Source organism: Callorhinchus milii, unplaced genomic scaffold (genome assembly GCF_018977255.1).
Source record: "Callorhinchus milii isolate IMCB2004 unplaced genomic scaffold, IMCB_Cmil_1.0 Scaffold28, whole genome shotgun sequence".
In the NCBI taxonomy this organism is placed as follows: Eukaryota; Metazoa; Chordata; class Chondrichthyes; order Chimaeriformes; family Callorhinchidae; genus Callorhinchus; species Callorhinchus milii.
This window is the reverse complement of record NW_024704769.1, coordinates 318,899-343,482: the sequence shown is the minus strand read 5'-3', so window position 1 is coordinate 343,482 and position 24,584 is coordinate 318,899. Positions and strand designations below refer to the sequence as shown.

The following is a 24,584-nucleotide window of genomic DNA, read 5'->3' as shown; positions in this document are numbered from 1 at the left end:
ATATGTATTTTGTGGTATGTTTAGCTACAGAGGATACATTGTAAAGGGGGTGCAGTCGAGGTGCATTTTGAGGTGATTAAGCAGCAGAACAGTCTAAGTGGAATTTCAAGTCTCGAAGGAGCAACGAACAGAGAAACGGTTGAGTAGAAAGAGAGAGAGAGAGAGGCCTTTTTGATTTCCTTTTGAGGGCTACAGTGCAGTCTGTACCTCCTGATTTATACCCTCCATCTGGTACAACACTTAACAACACGGCAGTTTCCCTGCCCCCCTCACCCCACAGCGCAAATCTCTTTGTGTTTATTGCCTCCAAGCCCTAAGTTAACAAGCATCTGTTTTTTAGTTCACTTTTTGAAGCGAGTTCCTTCCCACCCTGTCCGGTCCCTCCGCTCGGCATCTCTGCCCCCCCTCCCCCACCCCCCGCCGGGTCTCTATCCCGCAACCCCTCCGCCTCACCCCCTCTCTTACCCGCTTCAAGTCCCGTCTAAAGACCTTCCTCTTCGACCAGGCCTTTGGTAATTTTTTACACAGCAACGCTCCCCCTCCCCCACTCCCACCCCCCCTCAAAAAAACTCCCGTGAAGTGTATGACCAATTATCCATGATTGGGAGAAACTCCCCTTTTTTTCCCCGCAATAGTCGCGCGGAATCTTTAATGTCAACCCTAACAGGCTTCATCCGAAGGGTGGCACCTCCCAATATTGTAGCTTCCCCCCCACCCCCAAAGCACTGAATTGTGGAGTCCTGTAGCTCAGGGGTTAGAGCCCTCGTCTCACAAGCGAGAGGACCCGGGTTCAATTCCCAGGCGGGTCAGGTCAGGGCAAAACCTTAGGCAAGTTTCCTTACTCCACACACACACGCGCACACACACCCCCAACACCCACACACACCCACACACACATCCCCACCCACTACACACCCCCCCGACACACACACACCCCACACACACATACCCCCACCCCACCCCACCCCCACACACACACACACACACCCCACACACACACGCCTCTGTTTACCAGCAGTCAGTAGGAACTTGGTTGTTAGTCGATTGGTGGATCGCTTTTCCGGAGACAATAATCCCTTAGAAAATTGGGTAACTTCCATCCACGGCTGTTTGTGGGGACGCTGCTGTGCGCAATTGGCTGCCGAGTTTCGTCCACAGTCACTCCGCTTGACCGTGTATCCTGTGAAGCGCTTTGAGACATCACGATGACGTGATGAGGCGCTGTGTCAAATGCCAGGATTATTATTAATATTATTAGTGGTAGTGTCAGCCTGATGGCAGTTTAGTCAGAGCACAATGGCCCAGAATGGAACTCCATCGCAATGCTCCGTTGCAGATTAATCCAGAGGACCTCACAGGGACATTTGGGTTAATTGCTTTGAACTGCGATTGACATTGGCCTTCTCCTGTCTCCCCTCTCTCTCTCTCTCCACCCCCGACAGCATCTCAGGCCTTTCGCTTTTCATGGGGCCAGTCAGCAGAACTGTTTACACAGGGAGACATAATGAAGTCGACAACAGGATTTGTTGAAAGGGCCTCAGTGGGGCCTGTTCAAGCACAGATATCGGGCTGATTCACGAGGGCCTGGGGAAAAACTTATGATAATAAATATCCTGTTCGCCCCTCGTTCCCTCCATCGGTGGCCGTGCCTTCAGCCACTACGCACCAAAACTCTGTCTGTCTCTCTCTCTCTCAACCCCTCTGCCTAGCCCCCTCTCTCCCTGCCCACCTTCTCATCTCGCCTGAAGACCATCCTTTTCGATTGTGCTTACGGTCACCTCTTCCCTCTGGCTCTGGGGTCAGACTCCATCACCATCAAGCGCTCCAGGACACAACCCCACGTGAGGGAAGGAGATGCCATATATAAATGCAAGTTGTTGTTGTTCACAGTAGAGATTACCAGAAGTGTTTGCAGAAGCAAACTACATGGTTTTAACTGGTTACATTTCCAACATACCTCTGGTGAGAAGCTATTTCCTCTGGTGGGTGGTGGGGGGGCGAATCCAGAACAGGGGGGAGGCATCATCTTAAAATTAGAGCCAGACCATTTAGGAGTGAAATTAGGAGGCAGTTTTTCACCCAAAGGCTTAGTGAAACACTCTCTCTCTCTCTTCTGCAAAAGGCTGTAGATTATGGCTGGATCCATTCACATCTTCAAGACTGAGGTGGATGGATATTTGTTGGGTCAGGAGATCAAGGAATTACGGGGCAAAGGCGGGGGTAATTGGAATTGGGGTACTGAGGTGGATAGACATTTGATAGGTCAAGGTATTAAGGGATATGGGGCGATAAAATTCATCCTGTAAAAGTGTTTAAACTCCTGCTTTGAGATCGAGTGTGTACAGGAGACCACACAGCATGTGGGGCTAACTTACTGAGGCACCAGCCAGTGACTTACTGAAACATGTGTTTTTTTGGCTCATCTATGTTTTTTCACAGGATACTGAGCAATAACAAGATCGTGGTCCTGAAGAATGACTCTTTCCTGGGACTCTACGCTCTGGAGAAACTGTGAGTGTCTCTCATTTCATCCCTACGTTCTTACAGCCGGACACCGGGCAATGATGGTGACGGGACAAATAATAATAATCAATGGTAATCCTCGCCCTTGACCCAGCGCCTCATCAGGTCTTCGAGACGTCTCAAAGCGCTTCACAGGATACACTGTAAAGGGAATTGACTATATATTTTATGGGCGAAACACGGCAGCCAATTGCACAGCAGTGTCCCCACAAACAGCCGTGGATTGAGGGACCAATTTATTATTATTATTATTTTTTGGAAGGGATTATTAACCCCGCAAGAGCGATCCGCCAATCGACTAACAACCGGGTTCCTACTGACTGCTGGTAAACAGGTGTGTGTGTGGGGGGGGGGCGGTGGAGTAAGAAAACTTGCCCAATGTTTCGCCCTGACCTGACCCGCCCGGGAATTGAACCCGGGTCCTCTCTCACTTGCGAGGCGAGGGCTCTAACCCCTGAGCTACAGGACTCCAGTTGTTTCTCACGCTGACCTGAACTGAACTGAACAGGGGGCAGGGACGGGGAGCTCTGGATTAAAGTACTTGTTCGAGCGAGGGCAGCCACTGTGTTACACGGGAATCCACATGTTTACACTGATCTCTGAGGGGCACTGAGGGGCACTGAGGGGAGGGGGAGGGGGAGGGGGGCCAGGCTCCTGAACAGTTTTGTTTGCTTTTTTTGGGTAATAAAGTCCAGCGCCCAAGGCCCTGGAAGGTTAAAGCTCTAACAACTCTGGCAAATGGGACACTCCGTGAAAGAGAGAGGGAAGGAGGGAGAGAGAGAGAGAGGGGGGGGGGGGCGGGGGAGAGAGAGGGAGGGACAGAGAAAGAAAAAAGGCAGAGTGGGTAGGGTTAGGGTTACAACTTGTAAGTTTTGTCTAAGGTGGGAAATTTAATAATAATAATTCTTGCACTTGATACAACACCTCATCATGTCTTCGAGACGTCTCCAATGCTTCAAAGGATACACTGTAAAGTGTAGTGACTGAATGTTTTGTGGGCGAAACACGGCAGCAGCGTCACCACAAACAGTCATGGATTGAGTGACCAAATTATTATTATTTATTTATTTATTTGGAAAGGATTATTACCTCAGGAAGCGATCCGCCAATCGACTAATAACCAGGTTCCCACTTACTGCTGAGTAACCAGAGGCGTGTGTGTGTGTGTCTGTGTGTGTGTGTGTCTGTGTCTGTGTGTGTGTGTATCTGTGTGTGTGTGTGTTTGTATGTGTGTGTCTGTGTGTGTGTGTTTGTATGTGTGTATGTGTGTGTATGTGTGTGTGTGTGTGTCTGTGTGTGTATGTGTCTGTGTGTATGTGTCTATATGTGTGTATGTGTGTATGTATGTGTATGTGTGTCTGTGTGTGTGTGTGTGTATGTGTGTATGTATGTGTGTGTGTATGTGTGTATGTATGTATGTGTGTGTGTATGTGTCTGTGTGTGTGTGTGTCTGTGTATATGTGTGTGTATGTGTGTATGTATGTGTGTGTGTGTGTCTGTGTGTGTGTGTATGTGTGTATGTATGTGTGTGTGTGTGTATGTGTGTATGTATGTGTGTGTGTGTGTGTGTGTGTGTGGAGTAAGGAAACTTGGAATTTAACATGAAGTTAGAAAGTGATATAGTTGAATCCGAAGCAAGGGTCTAAATAAAGCCAACGTTGCAGGTAAGAGAGAAGATTTGGCTAAAATAGACTGGGAAATTAGATAAAAAATGACAGTAGACCAGCAACGGCAAATGTTTAAAGATATAATACATAATTCCCAGCGATCACTTATTCCCTTGAAAACTGAAAATACCACAGGAAAAGTGGTTCAACCCCGGGTAACTGGAGAAGTTTGGGAAAGTATAAAATTAAAAGAAGAGACCTATAATACTGCCAAAAATAGCAGTAAACCTGAGGATTGGGAGGACTTTAGAGATCAGCAAAGGAAAACCAAGAAACTGATTAAGAGGGAGAAAATCTAATATGAGAGTAAACTTCTCGAGGGACAGAAAGTCAGATTGTAAGAGTTTTTAGAAGTACGTAAAGAGGAAGAGACTATCAAAAGTGAATGTGGGTCCATCGCAGGCAGAGTCAGGAGGAATTATAATGGGGAATAAAGAAATGGCAGAGTCATCATCATCATTTCAATTAGTCCATTGAGTCCTGTAGCTCAGTGGTTGGAGCACTCGCCTTGCAAGCGAGACACCTGGGTTCAATTCCAGGCAGAGGGCGAGACCTCGGGCAAGTTTCCTTACTCCAAAAAACAAAAAGAATAATAAATTGGTCATTTTCATTTACTGTTTGTGGGATACTGCTGTGCGCAATTGGCTGCTGCGTTTCACCCACAAATATACAGTCAATTCACTTTACAGCATATTCTGTTAGTGAGGAACTTAAAGAAATGAACATCAGTAAAGCAATAGTACCAGAGAAATTGATAGGATTAAAAAACGATAAATCCCCTGGACCTGATGGCCGGCATCCCAGGGTTCTAAAAGAGACGGCTGCTGAGATAGTGATGCTTTTGTTTTTGATCTTCCAAATTTTCCTGGATTCTGGAATGGTTCCCATTGATTGGAAGATCGCAAATGTAACACTGATCTTTAAGAAGGGTGGGAGTGAAAAAATGGGGAACTATAGACCAATCAGTCTGACATCGGTGGTGGGGAAAATACTAGAGTCCTTAATTAGGGACGTAGTCGTGAGGTACTTAGAAAATCACAACATGATTAGGCAGCGTCAACATGGCTTTACGAAAGGGAAGTCATGTTTAACAAACCTTACAGAGTTTTTTGAGGATGTAACTAGCAGGTTAGATAGGGGGGAACCAGTAGATGTGGTATATTTGGATTTCCAGAAGGCATTCGACAAGGTGCCACATAAAAGGCGGTAACAAGATTAGAGCCCATGGAATTAAAGGCAATATATTAGCATGGATTGGAGAGTGGTTAACAGGAAGAAAACAGAGAGTAGGGATAAACGGGTCCTTCTCAGATTGGCAAGATGTGACTAGTGGAGTGCCACAAGGATCAGTGATTGGGCCTCAATTATTTACAGTCTATATCAATGATTTAAGTGAGGAAATAAAACTTATATCTAAGTTTGCGGACAATACAAAGATAGGTGGGAGAGCAAGCTGTGAGGATGACACACAAAGAATGCAAAGGGAAATAGACAGGCCAGGCGAGTGGGCAAGAAGGTGGCAGATGGAGTATAATGTGGGGAAGTGTGAAGTTATTCACAGTAAAATTACAAGAGCAGGTTATTTTCTAGAGGGGGAGAGACTGGGTAGTTTTAGTGTTCAGAGGGATTTGGGTGTCCGTTCACCAGTCACAAAAAGTTAGTTTACAGGTACAGCAAGCAACTAGGAAGGCTAATGCCATGTTGGTGTTCGTTGCAAAAGGTTTAGAGTACAAGAGTAGGGAAGTCTTGCTGCAGTTGTATAAGGCGCACCTAGAATACTGTGTGCAGTTTTGGTCTCCTTATTTAAGAAAGGACATCCTCGCCTTAGAGGGGGTGCAGCGTAGATTCACTCGGTTGGTTCCTGGGATGAGGGGTTTGACCTATGAGGATGGGTTGAGTAAACTAGGCCAATATTCTCTAGAATATAGAAGAATTAGAGGTGAGTTTAGAGAATCCTATAGGATTCTTAAGGGTCTTTACAGGGTAGATGCCGTGACACTTTTTCCCCTGGTTGGAGAATCTAAAACTAGGGTCATAGTCTCAAGATTAAGGGTCAGCCTTTTCGAATGAGGTGAGGAAACATTTCTTCACTCGGAGGGTAGTGAATTTGTGGAATTCTCTACCCCAGAGGCTGTGGATGCGCAGTCAGTCCTTGAACATATTCAAGACTGAGGTTGATAGATTTCTAAAGGATCGAGGGATTAAGGGATATGGGAATAGGGCGGGTAAGTGGAATTAGGTTAGAAGATCAGCCATGATCTTATTAAATGGCGGGGCAGGCTCGAGGGGCCGAATGGCCGACTCCTGCTCCTACGTCTTATGGTCTTATTGCCTAAGGTTTCACCCTGACCTGTCCGGGAATTGAACCCAGTTCCTCTTGCTTGCGAAGCGAGGGCTCTAACCCCTGAGCTACAGGGACTCCAATTTGCGGCCTCGTTAGATCGTGCTGGTCTGTGCTGTGTCCGTGTGAAGCAGGTTTGCTGGGAATGTCTCAGGGTGAGGGCCTCGGAGCGAGGCTTTGATCACGCTGCAGCCCTAGGGGTGAAAAGCACAGGAGGCATTGCAATGGCTTCTGTAGGTGATCTGGGGAAAACCATCAAGTGAGACATGTTATGGAAGTGTTGGATTGTGCTCTGTGGAATTCCACACAGCATTAATTGCGATAGTCTCTCCCATGAAGCTTTGAGGCATCCCAAAGACGTGATAAGGAGCTGTATCAAATATAAAGATTATTATTATTATTAATATCACTATTATTATTATCATCCAGTTCATTTCCCCTCCTCCAAATCTGTCTGTCTTGGGTGTCTGTGATGTTGAGAGTGAGAGACTGCTGCTCTAATGATATGCATCAGTCAGTTTGTTGGTGAGAAAGACTCACTCAATAAACTCCCAGTTCCCTCCTTGCACAATTGCAGCAGTTATGTAAGTCACAGTCTGAACAGAGAGAGAGAGAGAGAATGTGTGTGAGAGAGAAAGAACGAGAGAGTGAGAGAGAGAGAGTATAAAACTTGTGGAATGTCCAGCATTGCGATGCTATGAACACCTATTATTCCCGGGTGGGATAAAATCTTAGGCAAGTTTCCTTACTCCACGCACACACACGCCTCTGTATACCAGCAGTAAGTAGGAACCAGGTTGTTAGTCGATTGGGGGATCGCTTTTCCAGGGGTAAAAATCCCTCCAAATAAAATAATAATAATAATGTGGTCACTCAATCCACGGCTGTTTGTGGGGACGCTGCTGTGCACAATTGGCCGCCACGTTTCGCCCACAAAATACACAGTCACTACATTTTACAGTGTATCGTGTGAAGCGCTTTGAGATAGCTCGGAGACGTGATGAGGCGCTGTATCAAACGCGAGCATTTGTTATTATTATTATTATTACTACTAACGCCTCGAGAGCTGGTTCCTAGACTCTCTCTGAAGAGCTATTGGTGCAGAACAGCACATTCACCGCTGTTTTTTTAAAAAAAATCAAGTTGTGCAGTGAGTATAATTAACCCAACAGCTACTCTTGGAATGTACAAACGGTGCACAAGCAAATGGTGTCAATCAGAGCCCTCCGCTGCTCAGCATCTTGTGCTTGTTTGGGCCCTTTCGCCTGCTGGGAACGAGAACTTGAGGCTAATGGCACATGACACTGCCTCTAATTGTTTTTCATCAGTTTGGGCTGTAAGCCCCTTTTGTTAGAGCGAAGGGAGATGTGGTGGGAGGTGTGTGTGCGTGTGTGTGTGATGGTCAAGTAGGTTGACGCTCAGCTTGTGACATTCGAGTTCCGACCGCTGTTAATTGGCGACAGAACTATTTTTACAACGATAATATATAATTCGATACAGCGCCTGATCACGTCTTCGAGACTTCTCAAAGCGCTTCACAGGATACACTGTAAGGGGTAGTGACTGTATATTTTGTGGGCGAAACGTGGCAGCCAATTGTGCACAGCAGCGTCCCCACAAACAGTCGTGGATTGAGTGACCAAAATTATTATTATTATATAGGTAAACAGAGGCGCGTGTGATTGTGTGTGTATGGAGTAAGGAAATTTGCCCAACGTTTTGCCCTGCTGGGAATCAAACCCAGGTCCTCTCGCTTGGCAAGAGCTCTTAACACTGGACTACAGGACTCCACAACAAGCACAAGAAAACACATTGATAGAGCTCCCGTTCCAGTTCATATTGAAGACGATTCCGAAAGAGGTTGAGACTTTCCAGCTCATGGCTGACCTGTACCCCAACTCAAATTACTCCGCCCTTGATCCCCCGACTCAACAAACATCCATCCCTCCTCGGTCTTGAAGATGTGAATGGAACCAGCCATAACCCAGAGCCTTTTGGGGGGGGAGAGAGAGAGAGAGTGACAGATTCCCACTAGCTTTTGCGTGTGTGAAAAACTGCCTCCTGATCTCACTCCTAAATGGCTCCTCTCTAATTTTCCTCTGCCCCCCCCACCTTGTTCTGGACGACATGCCTCGCCCTCTGTGTTGCGAGCCCCAGCAGTGGAGGAAAGGTTTGAGGCTAATGAGCTGAGAGGTGGACAAGGCCCTTGAACTGCTATAACCAACGACATAGCAACATGAAGTCCCCAGTAATGAGATTAATGAGTTGGCCGCTGCCTAGAAGACTGGGTCAACATCCCTTACAGTCTCCCCTTCCCTCTAACATTGAGGTGCTTTATTTCCCATGATGTACGGGAGGAGAACGAACAGGGAAAGAAATAATAATAATACTATTAATAATATTAATAATCCTTGCGTTTAATATAGCAGCTTATCATGTGTTTCAGCTGTGCTTTTTTAGTCATTATGCCCCGAAGCTCTGGAACTCTCTTCCCCCCCCAATCCCTCTGCCTTGCCCCCTCTCTCTTGGCCAATTGCCCCGAGACTTCTTGCCCCTACTCTCTCTCCCTCTCTTTCCCTTTCTCTCCTCTCTCCAGCCCGTCTCCCTTTTGTTTTTTTTTCCAATCGCCCTAAATGCTTTATGAGCAAAAGCAAACAGGAAAAAGAGACCTCTTAAATCGCGGCCATAAATCATTTTTAACTTAAAATAACAAGAGTATAATTCCCCACCTCCTCCCCACCCCCTTTTTCTTGGCTCATTGAAGCTCACTGAAAGCTTTGTCTTTTGTTTGAGTATCAGCAACAACTCAATAACACAATTGTTAAAGGCCTCTCACTATTCACTCCTATACAAATATAACAGCAATTAATAATCCTTACATTTCATACAGTGGTCTTAAAAACGTTTCAAAGTACCTTACAGCGATTACTACAAATAATACTACTACTAATAATAATCCTGGCATTTGATACAGCGCCTGATCATGTTTTCGAGACGTCTCAAAGCGCTTCACGGGATTCACTGTAAAGTGTGGTGACTGTATATTTTTCCTGCCCTCTCTCCGTGCAGTGAGAGCTGCTCTATAAGGTGAATGAATGGGTAACAGTGGAATGCTCTGTGTGTGTGTGTGTGTGAGGAGGGGGGAGAGGGTATTGACCCTTCTAGGCCCTGAATATTCTGGTGGTTTGAACTCTGGTTTGAGCTTCCATACTGTGTCTGCAAATATGCTGAGACCTGATAGGAACCAGATGCCTGTGGAAGATAAACCAGGGAGCAAGCCAGCTGTGCGTTTACATTGAATGCAATGGGAGCGATGGGCAGCCAAGGCTGACACAAGAGCCTTTGGAGCTTTGCCTTAAAGATCTGCAGCCAGGACTGAGTGCGGAGTGAGGGAGGGTGCGAGGCGGCGAGGGAGGGAGGGATTGAGGGAGCCTCGCATGTTTTTTAACCCCTCCATTAATCCCGAGAGGCAGAGGGATCTTTGCAGCGCTCTCACAGCTAAAGGAGCTGTCACCTTTCAACCTTTCAAGGATTGTTATTATTATTATTATAATTATTATCCTCGTTGCTCTCCTCTGCACCAATGTTTTTGATGCACGTGACTGGAAAAATCCTTAAATAATAATAATAATAATCCTTGCATTTCATACAGCGCCTTCGAGACGTCTAAAGCGCTTCACAGCATATACTATAAGGTGTAGTCACTGTATTTTGGGGTGAAATGTGGCAGCCGATTGCACAATAAACAAATCCAGTCTTTATTTGAAACCCCTTTTCCACAGTTCTTCCTGTGTGTGTGGTGGGGAGGGTGTAGGGGTGAGAGGGGGGAGCAGAAAGGAAAGCTTTGAAAGCAAGATGGATATTTAAGATATTTGTGTCCCGAAGCCTTGAAGATTTAGGACAAAACGGCCTCTTACATTAACCGAGTTGGTGGAGTCCCGAGAAGGAGTCTGGGCCTCTTTCTTCACACGGAAAGGTTTAAAGTTACTAAACAAATGTCGTGCCTGGAACCTTACACACACCGAACCCATTCAGCTCTCCAATAAAACATAATATTTAAGGAGAGAGAGAGAGATGGAGGCCTGGCCCAGTCAAAATATTTCCATTGGCCTGACTCTCAGATGAGATGCTGTCCAGTGTGAAGGGCGCTATATAATAATAATATTAATCCTTGCATTTGATACAGCGCCTTAGCACGTGTTTGAGACCCCTCACAGAGCTTCACGGTGTAACATGAATCGACTCTATATGTTTTGTGGGCGAAACACGGCAGTCAATCCCACACAGCGACGTCCCAACAAACAGCCGCATTTCTCCCACGAAACAAGAAGTCACTACACTTTACAGTGTATCCCGTGAAGCGCTTTGAGACATCTCAAAGACGTGTTATGGCGCTATATCAAACACAAGGCTTATTATTATTAATGGTAAGGTAGGACGGAAGCTCTTGCTAGCCTGGTCCCTCTCGTTTTCTCTCTCTCCCTCTCTCTCTCTCTCTCGCTCGTGCGCTCTCTCACTCTCTCTCAGAGACAGACTCCTGCTCAATGTTGCTGCTCTCACTTATCTTCCTTGTATCAACGCTATTTATAATCCCAAACCATGACTGATTGACTGGCTGCCCCGGGTTAACACTGCCAGGCAGAGCTTCCCCAGAGATTTCCGACACTTGGGAGTCTTCAGCCTTATGTTTATCCACGTCTAAATTTAACGGGCGAAACATTGGGCAAATTTCCTCACTCCACAAACCTGTCTACCCAGCAATGAGCAGGAACCCGGTTGTTAGTTGGTTGGCAGATAATCCCTTGAAAAAAATAAATAAAATAATAAATTGGTCACTCAATCCACGACTGTTTGTGGGACGCTGCTGTACGCAATTAACTGCCGCCTTTCGCCCACAAAATACACCCAAGGATTATTATTACTATATTTCAGGGTATCTCTGGCACACTCTCGATATCAGGATTTTTTTGTTTTATTTTTCCATCTCCCGCCAGTATTTCTCCATCTTGACCTTCTCTGTGCCTGGACCACAACAGCGTCTGTTTTCTTTCAATTCCTCAAAACGCTCAGCATTTTAATGCATTTTAATCCTCGCATTCGATACAGCGCCTCATCACGTCTTCGAGACGTCTCAAAGCCCTTCACAGGATACGCTGTAAAGTGTATTGTACGTGTATTTTGTGGGCGAAATGCAGCAGCCAATTGTGCACAGCAGCGTCCCCACAAAAATTATTTTTTTTTAAAGGAATTATTACCTCCGGAAAGTGATCCCCCAATCAACTAACAACCGGGTTCCTAATTACTGCTGGTAAACAGAGGCGCGTGTGTGTGTGGGGGGGGGGGGGGGTGTGTGTGGGGTGTGTGTGTGTGTGAGGTGGCGTGTGTGTGTGTGGGGGGATGTGTGTGTGTGTGGGGGGTGGCATGTGTGTGTGGGGGGATGTGTGTGTGTGTGTGGGGTGGCATGTGTGTGTGTGGGGGGGGGGGATGTGTGTGTGTGTGGGGGGTGTGTGTGGGGGGGGGATGTGTGTGTGTGGGGTGTGTGTGTGTGTGTGTGGGGGGGAGTAAGGAAACTTGCCCAATGTTTCGCCCTGACCTGACCTGCTCGAGAATCGAACCCGGGTCCTCTCGCCTGCGAGGCGAGGGCTGTAACCCCTGAGCTACAGGACTCCACATGGGGTGGGGAGTGAGGGAGAGCTTGAACCCATGTCACGGAGGCAAAAAATGCTATGGACTGAACTTGGCTGACACCTGGTAAGAGTAACTGTTTGATGGCCAACTGACCGATACTGTCACACAGCTCCGCTGCTCTCTGACCATCAACAGAGCGATGTCTGTGTGTGTTTGCAGTGGTTGAGGCAGATTACGGGAGGTTTAAGTGTTTGTTCTGGTGACCCGTTCCACATCCAAATATACAGCAATTGAGCACATAGAGGAACCCATTCAAGAGCCGTGCGGATTAAGCCAAACACTCCCCAGGGAACTGCCCCGGTTGGTCCCCATCGCCCCCACCGTCACACTCCCCTTTCACTATGTGTGTGTTTCATTGCCAAACACCATCTGTGCACTTCTTAAAAGGGCAACCAACGTTGTTGCGGGTGAGGGGGGGGGGTGTGGGCGGGTGAGGATGTGAGACTCAGAGCTCGGTGGGACCCGCTGCCCAATGCTAATTGTCAAGTGTAGTGACTGCACGTTCGCCTCTGCCCTCCCTCCCCCCCACACCACCCCCATCGCCTCCTTCAAGTTCCGTCTCAAAACCTTTCTTTTACCCTTCCTGTTCGGTCATCTTTCATCCGCAGAATACACAGTCACTACACTCTACAGTATATTCCGTGAAGTGCTTTCGGCCGTTTCGAAGATGTGATAAGTTGCTTTATCAAAAGGATTATTATTGTTATAATTATCATAGAATCATAGAATCATACAACAACAACAACAAGATTTCATTTATAGAGCGCCTTTCATGTCGGGGGACATCCCAAGGCGCTGGACAGTTGGGTCAGGACCCGAGCAGTGGGGGGAAATGGTCAGGGTGAGGGGAGGGAAGGGAGGGAGCGAGGAGGGGGGGAGATGGTCAGGGTTAGGGGAGGGAAGAGAGGGAGCGAGGAGGGGGTAGAGAGTCGAGAGGGGAGCTGAAGGTACGGTCGAAGAGAAAGGTCTTGAGACCGGCCTTGAAGGAGGAAAGGGAGGAAGCGGCGAAGGAGTTCCAGAGCCTCGGGGCTGAGAGGCTGAAGGCACAAAAAGAGTCCATTTGGCCCATTGAGTCTGTGGGGTTCTCTGAAAAGAGCAATTAATATCAGTCCCACTCCCCGGCCCTTTCCCCATAACCTGCAAACCCGTCTTCCTCAAATACCCGTCCACCGCGTTTTTAAAAGTAGTTATGGAATCAGCCTCGACCGCCCTTTCAGGCGATGGGTTCCAGATTCGAACAACTCACTGAGTGAAGCAATGTCTTCTCACCGCCCCTCGACTTCTTTTAGAGACTATTTGGAATCTGTGACCTCGAGTCACCGACACACCCACCAGTGGGAACAGTTTTTCCATTTCTAACCCATTAAATCCCCTCATGATTTTGAAGACCTCTATCAGGTCCGCGTCACCTTCTCTGCTCCAATGAAAATAATCCCGGCCTCTCCGGCCTTTCCTCATCATCACGGTCCCTCATTCCTGGTACCATCCTCATAAATCTCCTCTGTACCCTTTCCAATGCCTTAACATCCTTCCTATAGTGTGGGGCCCAGAACTGGGGCAGTATTCTAACTGAGGCCCCTTAGCCCCCAACCCTCCAAATCCAACCCCCAACCTTGGGTTAACCCCTCGATTCCCAGTACCTTGGGACGCGCTCCCAATGTGAAAGGCACTATATAAATGCAATTGCTGTGGCTGTGGTTGTTGGTAAACAAGCACTTTTGACTTGGATCTCGAAATGCAAGTGCGCGGGTAAAACGTGGGCGGGTGTCTCCCGGGTTAGGAAAGGGGTTAAGTCAACGTGCTGCTGAATTTCTCTCTCTCTCTCTCTCTCTCTCTCTCTGTGTGCAGGGAAACTCCCGTGTTTGTGAATAATAATTCACAATAATTGGCTTATTAAACAACAGACGTTTCGCCCACTAAACACACAGTCACTACATTTTGTGGTGTGTCCTGAGATGCACTTTGAGAAGTCTCAAAGAGGTGGTGAGGCGCTGGATCAAATGCCAGGATTATTAATTATTATTAATTCTGTGCCAAGAATGGGCGGGTGGGGGTGGAAGAGGTTAAAGTCAAAGTTTAAAGCTCAGCAAGTCTGACAAATACTGACTCCTCTCCCCCCTCCCTCCCACAACCCCAACCCCTAACCCCACATAACCCCAAACCCAACCCCCTTCCCCTATCACAGACAGCCGACATGTACCAGCCCCTGTTGCTGGCGGAAGAGGGAAAATAGCTGCATTAAAACTAAGAGGAAACATGCGTCCCTTCAGGTCTTTTTGGGGGACACACAGACCCAATTGTTAACAACCGAAGATTTATGTTGCGTAAAGAAGCTCAGGGAACCATAAAACAATCTGTGTAGGTTACAGCAACCAGGTTCAGGTTTGGTTCTGGCTCAGCTGCACGTCTGACAAGGGATATTTATAGCCCTGGCACTGTGTGTGCGTGTGTGTGCTTGAGAGTGTGTGTGCGTGTGTGTGCTTGAGTGTGTGTGTGCGTGTGTGTGCTTGAGAGTGTGTGTGCGTGTGTGTGCTTGAGAATGTGTGTGCGTGTGTGTGCTTGAGTGTGTGTGTGCGTGTGTGTGCTTGAGAGTGTGTGTGCGTGTGTGTGAGCGCGTTCTGGGATGCTAAGGGGGCAAGGCAGAGGGATGGAGGGAGAGAGTCTCTGTTTGCCTACAAAAACACATAGTCACTACACTATACCAACAACAACATTTACTCGGCGCTTTTCACGTTGGGAGGACATTGCAAGGTGCTGGACGGTCAGGAATTTGGACCTGAGCTGGGGGTTGGGATCAGGAGGGTAGGGGGTAGGAGGGTGACCGAAGGCATGGTCGAAGAGAAGGGTCTTGAGAGGTGCTTTGAAGGAGACTACGCTCTAAAGTCAATCCTGCGAAGCGCTTTTAAGATGTTCCTGCATCGTGAAAAGGTGCCATCGATCAAATTCAGAGAATTATTCTTTGTTTTCGGTCTTTTTCCCTCCCCACCCCCACCACCTCCTCCCCACCAGTCCGATATCTCCAGACGGTTTGTTGGAACAGTGATCTGGAATAAATGCAAGAGGGCTGAAGTCTTTTTTTTTCCAGAGATGTTAATTGTAGCGGAGGAGGGCCAGCTCCAAAACTGGGCCAATTGGGTCTTTTGGCACGGCTTGAATCACTTTGGGGAAGAGATTGGCTGCAGAATGTGCAAGAGTGAGCGAACTTGATCGTGGATCAAAATCCAAGCTCCAAGGAAACTGTCGTGTTTCCAGCGACAGAGAGAGAGAGAGAGAGAGAGAGATGCCGTGTCTGTTGTATATTGGCGAGGACCCTCTCTTTCTCTCTCTCTTTCTCTCTCTCCAAATGTCAGGCTGATATAAAATGGGAATCTTTGTTTGCAATCGCCTTTGGCTGTAGGGAATAAGTAAGTGGTGGAGGGCAGAATGAGGAGCACACTCTGACCCCCCCTTTACCTTTCATATCGGGAGGATGTTTCCAAGAGGATGTCTCAATTCACGGCTGTCTGTGGGACGCTGCTGTATGCAATTGGCTGCCAAAAATACACAGTCACTTTACAGTATATTCTGTGAAGGGACCGACTGGATTTGAGTGCGTTAGTCGATTTAGTTTTTTTTTGATCAGCCGGGTGTCTGACATGTGCGGAAAGAGTCTCCAAATCCGAGCTGAGAATTCCACGCTTAGTTAGACTCTGCACATAATTTCCATGAAATCCCAGAGATAGATTGTTGGAATGTAATGCGCTCTCTCTCTCTCTCTCTCCCTGGAGGGACACATCCTGTTTACCTAATTCCAGAGAGTATTAGGCGCAGGTTGCCGAGAGCCAAGGCTCTGTGGGGGAGCCCAGAGTGAGCGTTGGGGTAACTGCTGGAATCTAACCAGCTAAACCCACACAGCTTGCTATTGATATCACCGTGTGTGTGGAAGTCACAGAGAGTTTGGAGCACAGTTTTAGGGCATTCTACCCATCATGTCTGTGCCTCCAGCTGGTGCAGAAGAGGCCCGGCCAATTTGGCTTGACTTAATTGTGACTTATTAAACTGGAGCCTGATACTATCTAGATTTTGGTCAATAAACAGTAGAACTGGCCAATCTGGATACACATCAGCTCCAATTTATAAACACTGGACTTTGTTAAATCCAGATTTACGATATCTGGACTTGATGAAATGCAGATTGACTTTGACCCGCACTTGATTAAATCAAGATTAAAAGCCAAAAAAAAATACATGTATAACGGGAATGATTTCAGACCAACTTTAATCCATCTGGATTGGCTTAGATCCGGGTTGATGGGAGTATGAGCTGGAATAATCCAGGAATTAATTCAGTCCTGATTTTGTTAAAAGAGTTATTTTTAGGGGCGACTTGTAATTCATATTTTTCTTGGCGTGTCGCGCCAGCAATCTGATTCTAGGGGCAGTGCTGCCGTTAAGGTAGTGTTCCGTGCAATCTCCCAGCATTGGACGAGCTAATGGGGGGGGGGGGGTAGAGGGTTCCTGTCGCAATAACAAATGCAATGTTTTGAGGTTTCAAGACCACTGCAGTTGTAACACACTATCCCGCCCGCCCGCCCACCAACAGACTCCGCACATAATTCAGCTGGAAAAGGAGTTGAGAAGGAAAAGATTTTTGCTTCCTTTTTTTGCTCCTGTCTCTCTCTCTCTCTCTCTCTCTCTCTATCAACATGTGCATTTGTTGATCTGAGTTTGGGACGCTGCTGTGTGCAATTGTTTGCTGCGTTTTGCCCACAAAATACAGTCACTACACTTTACTGTGTATCCTGTGAAGCGCTTTGAGATGCCTCGAAGACTTGTTGAGGCGCTGTGTCAAACGCAAGGATTATTATTTATTTATATTTTGACTAACTGGTTAATCAGCGTGTGTGTGTGTGTGTGGATCTGTGTGTGTGTGTGTGGTGGGGGGGGGGGTTGTAAGGAAACATGCCCAATATTTTGCCCTGACGTGAACCCAGGTCCTCTCGCTTGCGAGGCGAGGGCTCTATCCTCTGAGCTACAGTGAGCTTTAGCTAAATCCCTGGGATCTGTCAATTTGTCCTAAACCTTCTACTCTCTCTCTCTCTCCAGAGACCTGAAGAATAACTTGATCAGCACCATCATGCCCGGCGCGTTTCACGGACTCACAGAAATGAAGCGTCTGTAAGTTCCCGAGTTCTACCGCGCACGCAATCCGGCTGGTCCCATACTCTGCCACCCCCATCCTCACCCGCGCTAAACTCCGTCCCCCCATCAGCCCAGCCCTCGCCAGGCGCTGGCACCTCCCTACCCTCTCCCACCTGCTTACCCCCCACTCCCCACTTCATTACCCGCTGCCTCCGCTCGACTGGCTCTGGCCTGCTGCTTGGCCCCCGTGCCCTCCGTTCCACTACTCCCTGAAACCCTGGAACTCTCTCCCCCAATCACTCCGCCTCCCTCCCTCCCCCCCTCCCTCCCCCCCCCCCCCAGCTCAGGGGTCAGACTCTGCCACTGTCATGCGCTCTGGGGCGCTATATAAATGCAAGTTGTTGTCGTTGTACCTTGTGTTGTGACCCAGCCTGTGGGGGTGGGGGCGGGGAAGCAACTGGTGGGGTTTAAACCCACTTTGTTCCATTTACGGAGGAATGTGTTTCAATCGCAGGGATCTGTCTAACAACAGAATCGGATGCCTGATTCCTGCGATATTTCACAGCCTGGGAGAACTGAATAGACTGTACGTAACCCCGGCTGCTCATCTCTACCCTTTGAGCCTCTTATTCTTTGCCCTTTATTCCTTGCGGGTGAAAAAATAGCCAATGCGCCAATCACCGGAATTGGGGGAAAACAGATTTTACGCACAGGGTCGTCGTGAAAGAGGGTGTTTTTTGGGGATCGCTGAGCCCTTCGTTATACAGTAAAATCCTGTCAGTTGCTTTGTGGAGGGCAGGGAGGGTGGGGGTGGGGGTGGGGGGCGCGGTAGGAGGGTGTCCAAACGCTCGGTCGAAGAGGAGGGTCTTTAGATGCGCCTTGAAGGGGGCAAAGGAGGGAGCGAGGCGAAGGGAATGTGGGATGGAGTTCCGTAGAAACAGGAGTTGGCTATTCAGCCTCTCGAGCCTGTTGCGCCATTTTATGATCATAGCTGATCTGGACCTCAGGTCCACTCAAAGCCCAGTTTGAAAAGGAAAATACAGGGGGTGGATGGAAGGGAGTGGGGGGCAGAGGAGGGGGAGCAAAAGGGCAAGGTGGGGGGGGCTGAATGCAAAGCTGGGACACACTCTCGTAGGAATTGTTATCGAACGAACAGCAAATGGACTGTTAAACGTTTCGTGCATTTATTTGTTTTTTAATAAACTCCAGCCTCTTCCCTGAGAATTAATGCCGATCAAATGTCTCCATGTTTGACAGGAACCTGTCAGGAAACATCTTCTCAAACCTTCACCCCAACCTCTTCGACCCTTTGGTTTCACTCAAACTCGTGTGAGTATCCACAATGAACGTCTCTCTCTCTCTCTCTCTCTCTGTTTGCAGGACGCTGCCCTGGGCAATTCTCTGCTGCGTTTCGCCCATGAAACACGCGACCACTCCACTTACAGCGTATATGGGGAAGACGTGTAAAAGACGTGATAAGGCGCTGTATCAAATGCGAGGATTATTATTAGATTACTAGTATGTTTGCGTGGCTATGGGGAGAGAGTGAGTTGATTTGGAAGCTCTTTTAAAAGAGCCTGCGCAGACACGAAGGGCCGAATGGCCTCTTTCTGTGCTGTATAATTCTATGATTCTGTGGTTATAGGTGTGGGGCTTGAAGCCCAGGCTTTGGGATATCCTCCAGGTATGAAAGGCGCGATCAAAATATAATTTATTGCTGTTGTTTCTTGATCTGCTTCCACACTGGCAGTGATTTCAACACCGAGTCCCTGATGTGTGACTGCAACATGCAGTGGGTCCTGAACTGGGAAAGGAACAGCTCAGCGAGGATATCGGAGGCCACAGTGTGTGCTTATCCAAGGGCTTTGCAAGGCCAACAGTTTAAGTCTCTGAAGGAAAGCCAACTGGGATGTGGTGAGTGATCTGGGATTAAGGCAAGGTGGGGAGAGGTGTGGGAGCGGCTCACAGTGTGCGCTGGCAGAGGCAAAAAGAATGGGATTAATGGGAACATCGAGGCTTCTGTCTTCCTAGGGATTTGTGTTCTCCCCGTCTCCCCTGAAGTCTTCACTGATGTTATCGTAAAAATGGGAATGAGGAACGGGGCTATGGGTTTCGCCCACAAAATATACAGTCACTACACTTGACGGTATATCCTGTGAAGCGTTTTGAGACGTCTCGAAGATGTGATGAGGCGCTGTATCAAATGCGAGGATTATTATTAATAAACGGATACGATGGGGGGGGGGAATGGGGGGAGGAGGGGAGAGCAGGGGGAAATGGGGTGCTAGAGAGCTCCAGTGGGGAGAGGGAGCGAGCACCAGCATGGAGAGGATTGATGGAATATTCCCGAGCTGAAGTGGTGCTGCTCTGATTCTGTCTGAACGCGTGGTAATAATTATAATACACGTGAGGCGGGCGGGCGGGCGGAGGAGAGAGCGCGACGTCTCATTGTGGCTGGAACTCACTGAGCCTCTATTTGGCCGCAGACGGACCTTTGGAGCTGCCGACTCTCCAGCTCATCCCGTCCCTCCGGCAAGTGGTTTTCCAGGGGGATCGACTGCCGTTCCAGTGCACGGCCACCTACATCGACAACACCACCCAGGTGCTGTGGTATCACAACAGCGCTCCGGTCAGGCCGGAAGCAGAGAGCGGTCTGACCGTGGAGGACAGCATGATCCACGACTGCTCCTTCATATCCAGGTAACCATGGCTGTCTGGCTCACCTCCTCTCACACGGACAAGGAGTTTTCGGGTGCGTACATGGGCCTTCCTTCCCCATCTTTAACCAGTGCCTATGGTCACCTCTCCACCCACCCCCCCCCGCCCCGGCTCAGCGTTGCTCTTCCACTGTCAGGTGCCCTGCGTGAGGGGCGCACGCAGTTGTTGTTGAATTCCATTCCCTGGTACGGGAGCGGAACGGGGCCGGGGGGGGGGCGGGGAGGGGTGGGGGGCTCGTGGCCGTGGGTTTGGCTGACCGGCTGCTGTGACCGAGACCGTGTCTTGCAGTGAGCTGATCCTATCCAACATCTACCTGCTGGCTAGCGGAGAGTGGGAGTGCGTCATCTCAACCTCCCGAGGAAACTCCTCCCGCAAGGTGGAGATCGTGGTGTTGGAAACCTCGGCCTCGTACTGCCCGGCCGAACACGTCACCAACAACAGGGGGGAGTTCAGGTGAGTGACCGGCTCTGTGGGAGTCCCTGTAGCTCGGGGGTCAGACCCCTCGACTCGCAATGAGAGGACCTGGGTTTGATTCCTGGGCGGGGCGAAACGTTGGGTAAGTTTCCTTGCTTACTCCACGCACGCACACGTGTGCCTCTCTTTACCCGGTTGGAACCGGTTGTTAGTCGATTGACGGACCGCTTTTCCTGATCGCACAACGCCAAACTGGGGGGGGGGGGGGGGGAGAGGGAGTGCGGAAGGTACCATAGGCACGGACAAAGAAGAAGGTCTTTAGTTGCAACCTGAAAGATGGGGAAGAAAGGGGTTAAATCTGGAGCAGACAGAGAGGAGAGGGGAGAGAAGTGGGGGGGGCGGGCGGGGGGGGGGGGTAGGGGGAATGGGAACTGAGGGGAAAAGTAAAGAGGAAAGGGAGTATACAGAAGGGTTCTGTGCACAGGTGATGTCCTCATATGGTAGCCATTACATAGCCAGGTGCCATGAAGGCGCTTTTCAAGCCTGTGTGTGAGCCAGGAGCAATAGGTGTTGGAATGTGTCTGGCAGGGGAAGAAAGCAGCGAGTCCTCACTGCAACACAGGCCGCTACTCACTGCCACTAACATGTGCTTTGAATTAACTCTGAGGCCCCGTCTGAAGGCAGGATATGGTAGACGAACAGAGGGGGGGGGGGGGGGGAGGAAATATATATATATATCTGGGGGTAAATCAAAGCCACCTCAACGCAAGCGAACAGGCACGCACGCACGCCACAGAGCTAGAATGTGTCAGATTGTTCCCAATAAAAGTTTACTCATCAGCAGTTTTAGTGACCGAGAAAATGTGTGGGCGGGTGAGGGGATTGTGAATGGTTTTGAGTAACTCTGAATCTCACGAGATGACTAGACCGACTGATTCCTTCTGTGGGATTGTCCCCTTACCCTCTCCTCTCAGCTCACCCCCTTCTTCTACCTCCTTACCCCCCTCCCCCACACTCCTCCCCCCCCCCCCCCCCCCCCACTCACGCACACACACATAAGTTTGGGGTATGTTCCAAGAAAGTAGCACGAAGGCTTGTACAGTCGATTGAGTGACTGGAGGGCTATGTGCACAGGCACTGTGTCTCATTGGTATATGGAGACCCTGTAGCTCAGTGGTTAGAGCCCTCGCCTCGCAAGCGAGAGGACCTGGGCTTGATTCCCGGGCGGGTCAGAGTGAAACATTGGCCAAGTTTCCCCCCCCCCACACGCACACACACACTTTTGTTTTCCAGCAGTCAGCAGGAACCCGGCTGTTAGTTGATCCCGGGGTTAATAATCCCTTCAAAAAGATCAAATAAAAATAATAATTTGGTCCCTCAATCCACGACTTTTGTGGGGACGCTGCTGTGCGCAATTGGCTGCTGCATTTCGCCCACAAAGTATACAGTCACTACACTTTACAATGTGTCCCGTGAAGCGCTTTGAGACGTTTCGAAGACACAATGAGGCACTGCATCAAATGCGAGGATTATAATTACTATATTATTACCCACAGCAGGTTACCAGGAAGGGGAGGGTGGGTTGGAGACCAGGAGGGTGGGACCTGTTTCAGAAACAGCTTGTGACATGCTCAGGATTGGGAGGTCGAACGCTCTGGAAAGATTAGATCAAATTGGGCAAAAGGGTCTTCTTTGTACCAACAAACCTTGTGATCTCTCCCCAGCCTTTTGGTCTTTGACAGAGCAGCTGTTGGGGGAGCAAAGTCTGTGAGTGTGTTTGTGTGTGAGATGAGCTCCCTCTAGAGGGTAGCCCCAAGCACTCAACCCAATAACAAGAGAGTTCCTCTCCTCTGTGATCCAGAGGCCCTTGGATCTCTCTCTCTCTCATATATATATCAATTGTAAATAAGGATTATTAAGGCTAAGTCCTGTAGACGAGACCTGCAGCTCAGTGGTTAGAGCCCTCGCCTCGCAAGCAAGAGATCTTGGTTCGATTCCCAAACGGGCAGGGTGAAATGTTGGGCAAGTTTCCTTACCCAACACACACACACACACACACGCCTCTGTTTACCAGCAGTCAGTAGGAACCTGGTTGTTAGTGGATCACTTTTCCGGGGGTAATAATCCCTTCAAAAAAAAAAAAATTGGTCACTTTGATCCACGGCTGTTTGTGGGGACGCTGCTGTGCGCAATTGGCTGCCGCGTTTCACCCACAAAATATACGGTCACTCCACTTTACAGTGTATCCTGCAAAGTGCTTTGAGACGTCTCGGAGGTGGGATAAGGCGCTGTATCTAACGCCAGGATTATTATTATATATTATTTGTGATTATTATGATGTTTAATGTTTGCTGGCGGTTTCGCCTCAGGTGGCCGAGGACTCTATCGGGTATCGTCTCGTATCAGCTGTGTTTGCAGTATCCCTCCTTCTCGGTCATCAGACCCTCACTGGAGAAAAAGGCCTCTCGCAGATGTGGTCGGTCAGGGCAGTGGGAAACGGGAGACTACAGCGAGTGTCTGTACATCAATGACTACACAAGGACCCTCCACATCTTCACCCGGGTGAGTCACAGGCGTTTAGCCTGACAAGGAACAATAATGATATTAATAATGATAATCATCATCATCTTAGGGTTTTACGCAGCAGCTTTCACGTTGGGAAAGACAGCCCAAGGCGTGTACTGATCCTGGTTTAGCGCCCGAGCTGGAGAAATGTATTCTAATAATAAATAATAATATTCCTTGTATTTGATACAGCTTGCCTCCTTCAGCACCCGTCTCAAGACCCTCCTACCCCCACCCTCCCCCCATCCTGATCCCAACCCACAGCTCAGGTACAAATCCCTGAAAGTCCAGTGCCTTGGGACGTCGTCCTGATGTGAATGGTGCTGTGTTGGCTGCTGCGCTTTGCCCACAAAGAGCAGTGGGTTGCGGGTGACTTTATAATAATAATTGTTGCCTTTGATACAGCGCCTTATTACATCTTCGAGACGCCTCAAAGCTCTTCACAGGATACACTGTAAAGTGTAGTGACTGTGTGTTTTGCAGAGTGAAAATGGGAGGCGGAGAGGGGTGTTGGGAGAGGGAGACAAAGATACAACGAATACAGAGATTAAGTTAAAATATTATTATATACTTTACATCTTTGATCTGATCAGTGAAGCTGATGAATTTCTCAATCATTTTGGCCACGTAGATGACATCGATCATGTCCAGGAAATGTGAGGCTTCGGCTGTGTAGGTGAGCAGTTGGTGAGCCAGCGTCAAGACATTGGTGCTGTTGATGAACATCTGAAAGCAGAACCACGGCAACGCTCCATTTATAATAATAATTATAATAATAATGGCATTTGATACAGCGCCTTATCACGTCTTTGAAACGTCTCAAAGATCTTCACAGATTATGCTGTAAAGCGAATTGACTATATTTTCGTGAGCGAAACGTGGCAGCCAATTGCGCACAGCAGCGTCCCACAAACAGTCGTGGATTGAGTGGCTAATTTTTTTTTAAGGGATTATTACTCCCGGAAAAGCAATCTGCCAATCGACTTAACAACCAGTTTCCTACATACCGCTGGGTGAACGAAGGCGTGTGCGTGTGTGTGGAGTAAGAAAACTTGCCCGCCCTGGAATAGAACCCAGGTCCTCATGCTTGCGTGGCGAGGGCTCTAACCACTGAGCTACAGGACTGAAGTATTTATAACATGTTTCTCCAGCTCGGGTGCTAAACCAGGTCGGATTCCAACATGAAAGATGCTGCAGAAATCCCTGTGATTAGTGTGGAAGTCTGAAGCTTAGTGGTGAGAGCACTCGCCTCGCAATCAAGAGAAACAGAGTTTGTGAAACATTAGTCAAGTTTCCTTACTCCACACATCCCTCTATTTACCTCGCAGTAAGTAGGAGCCCAGTTGTTAGTCGATTGGTGGATCAAGTTGGCTTGTTCAGGGGTAACTAAACCTTTCAAAAAAATAATAATAAATTGGTTGCTTCAATCCACGGCTGTTTGTGGGGACACTGCTGTGCACAATTGGCTGCTGCGTTTCGCCCACAAAATATAACTTTACAGTCTATTCCGTGAAGTGCTTTGAGATGTCCTGAAGACACGATAAGGC

At 48.5% G+C, this 24,584-nt stretch overlaps 1 protein-coding gene across 1 annotated transcript in view; it reads left to right on the top strand.

Annotated features, from left to right (window-relative positions):
- Positions 1–24,584, top strand: part of LOC103190255 (adhesion G protein-coupled receptor A2) — a 38,374-nt gene that overhangs the window by 13,560 nt on the left and 230 nt on the right. The window contains exons 2-9 of the mRNA XM_042344412.1: positions 2,440–2,511; positions 17,305–17,376; positions 17,855–17,926; positions 18,598–18,669; positions 19,091–19,254; positions 19,827–20,040; positions 20,347–20,511; positions 22,842–23,034. Of these exons, the coding sequence (XP_042200346.1) occupies positions 2,440–2,511; positions 17,305–17,376; positions 17,855–17,926; positions 18,598–18,669; positions 19,091–19,254; positions 19,827–20,040; positions 20,347–20,511; positions 22,842–23,034 (1,024 nt within the window). The remainder of the gene's footprint in view (positions 1–2,439; positions 2,512–17,304; positions 17,377–17,854; positions 17,927–18,597; positions 18,670–19,090; positions 19,255–19,826; positions 20,041–20,346; positions 20,512–22,841; positions 23,035–24,584) is intronic.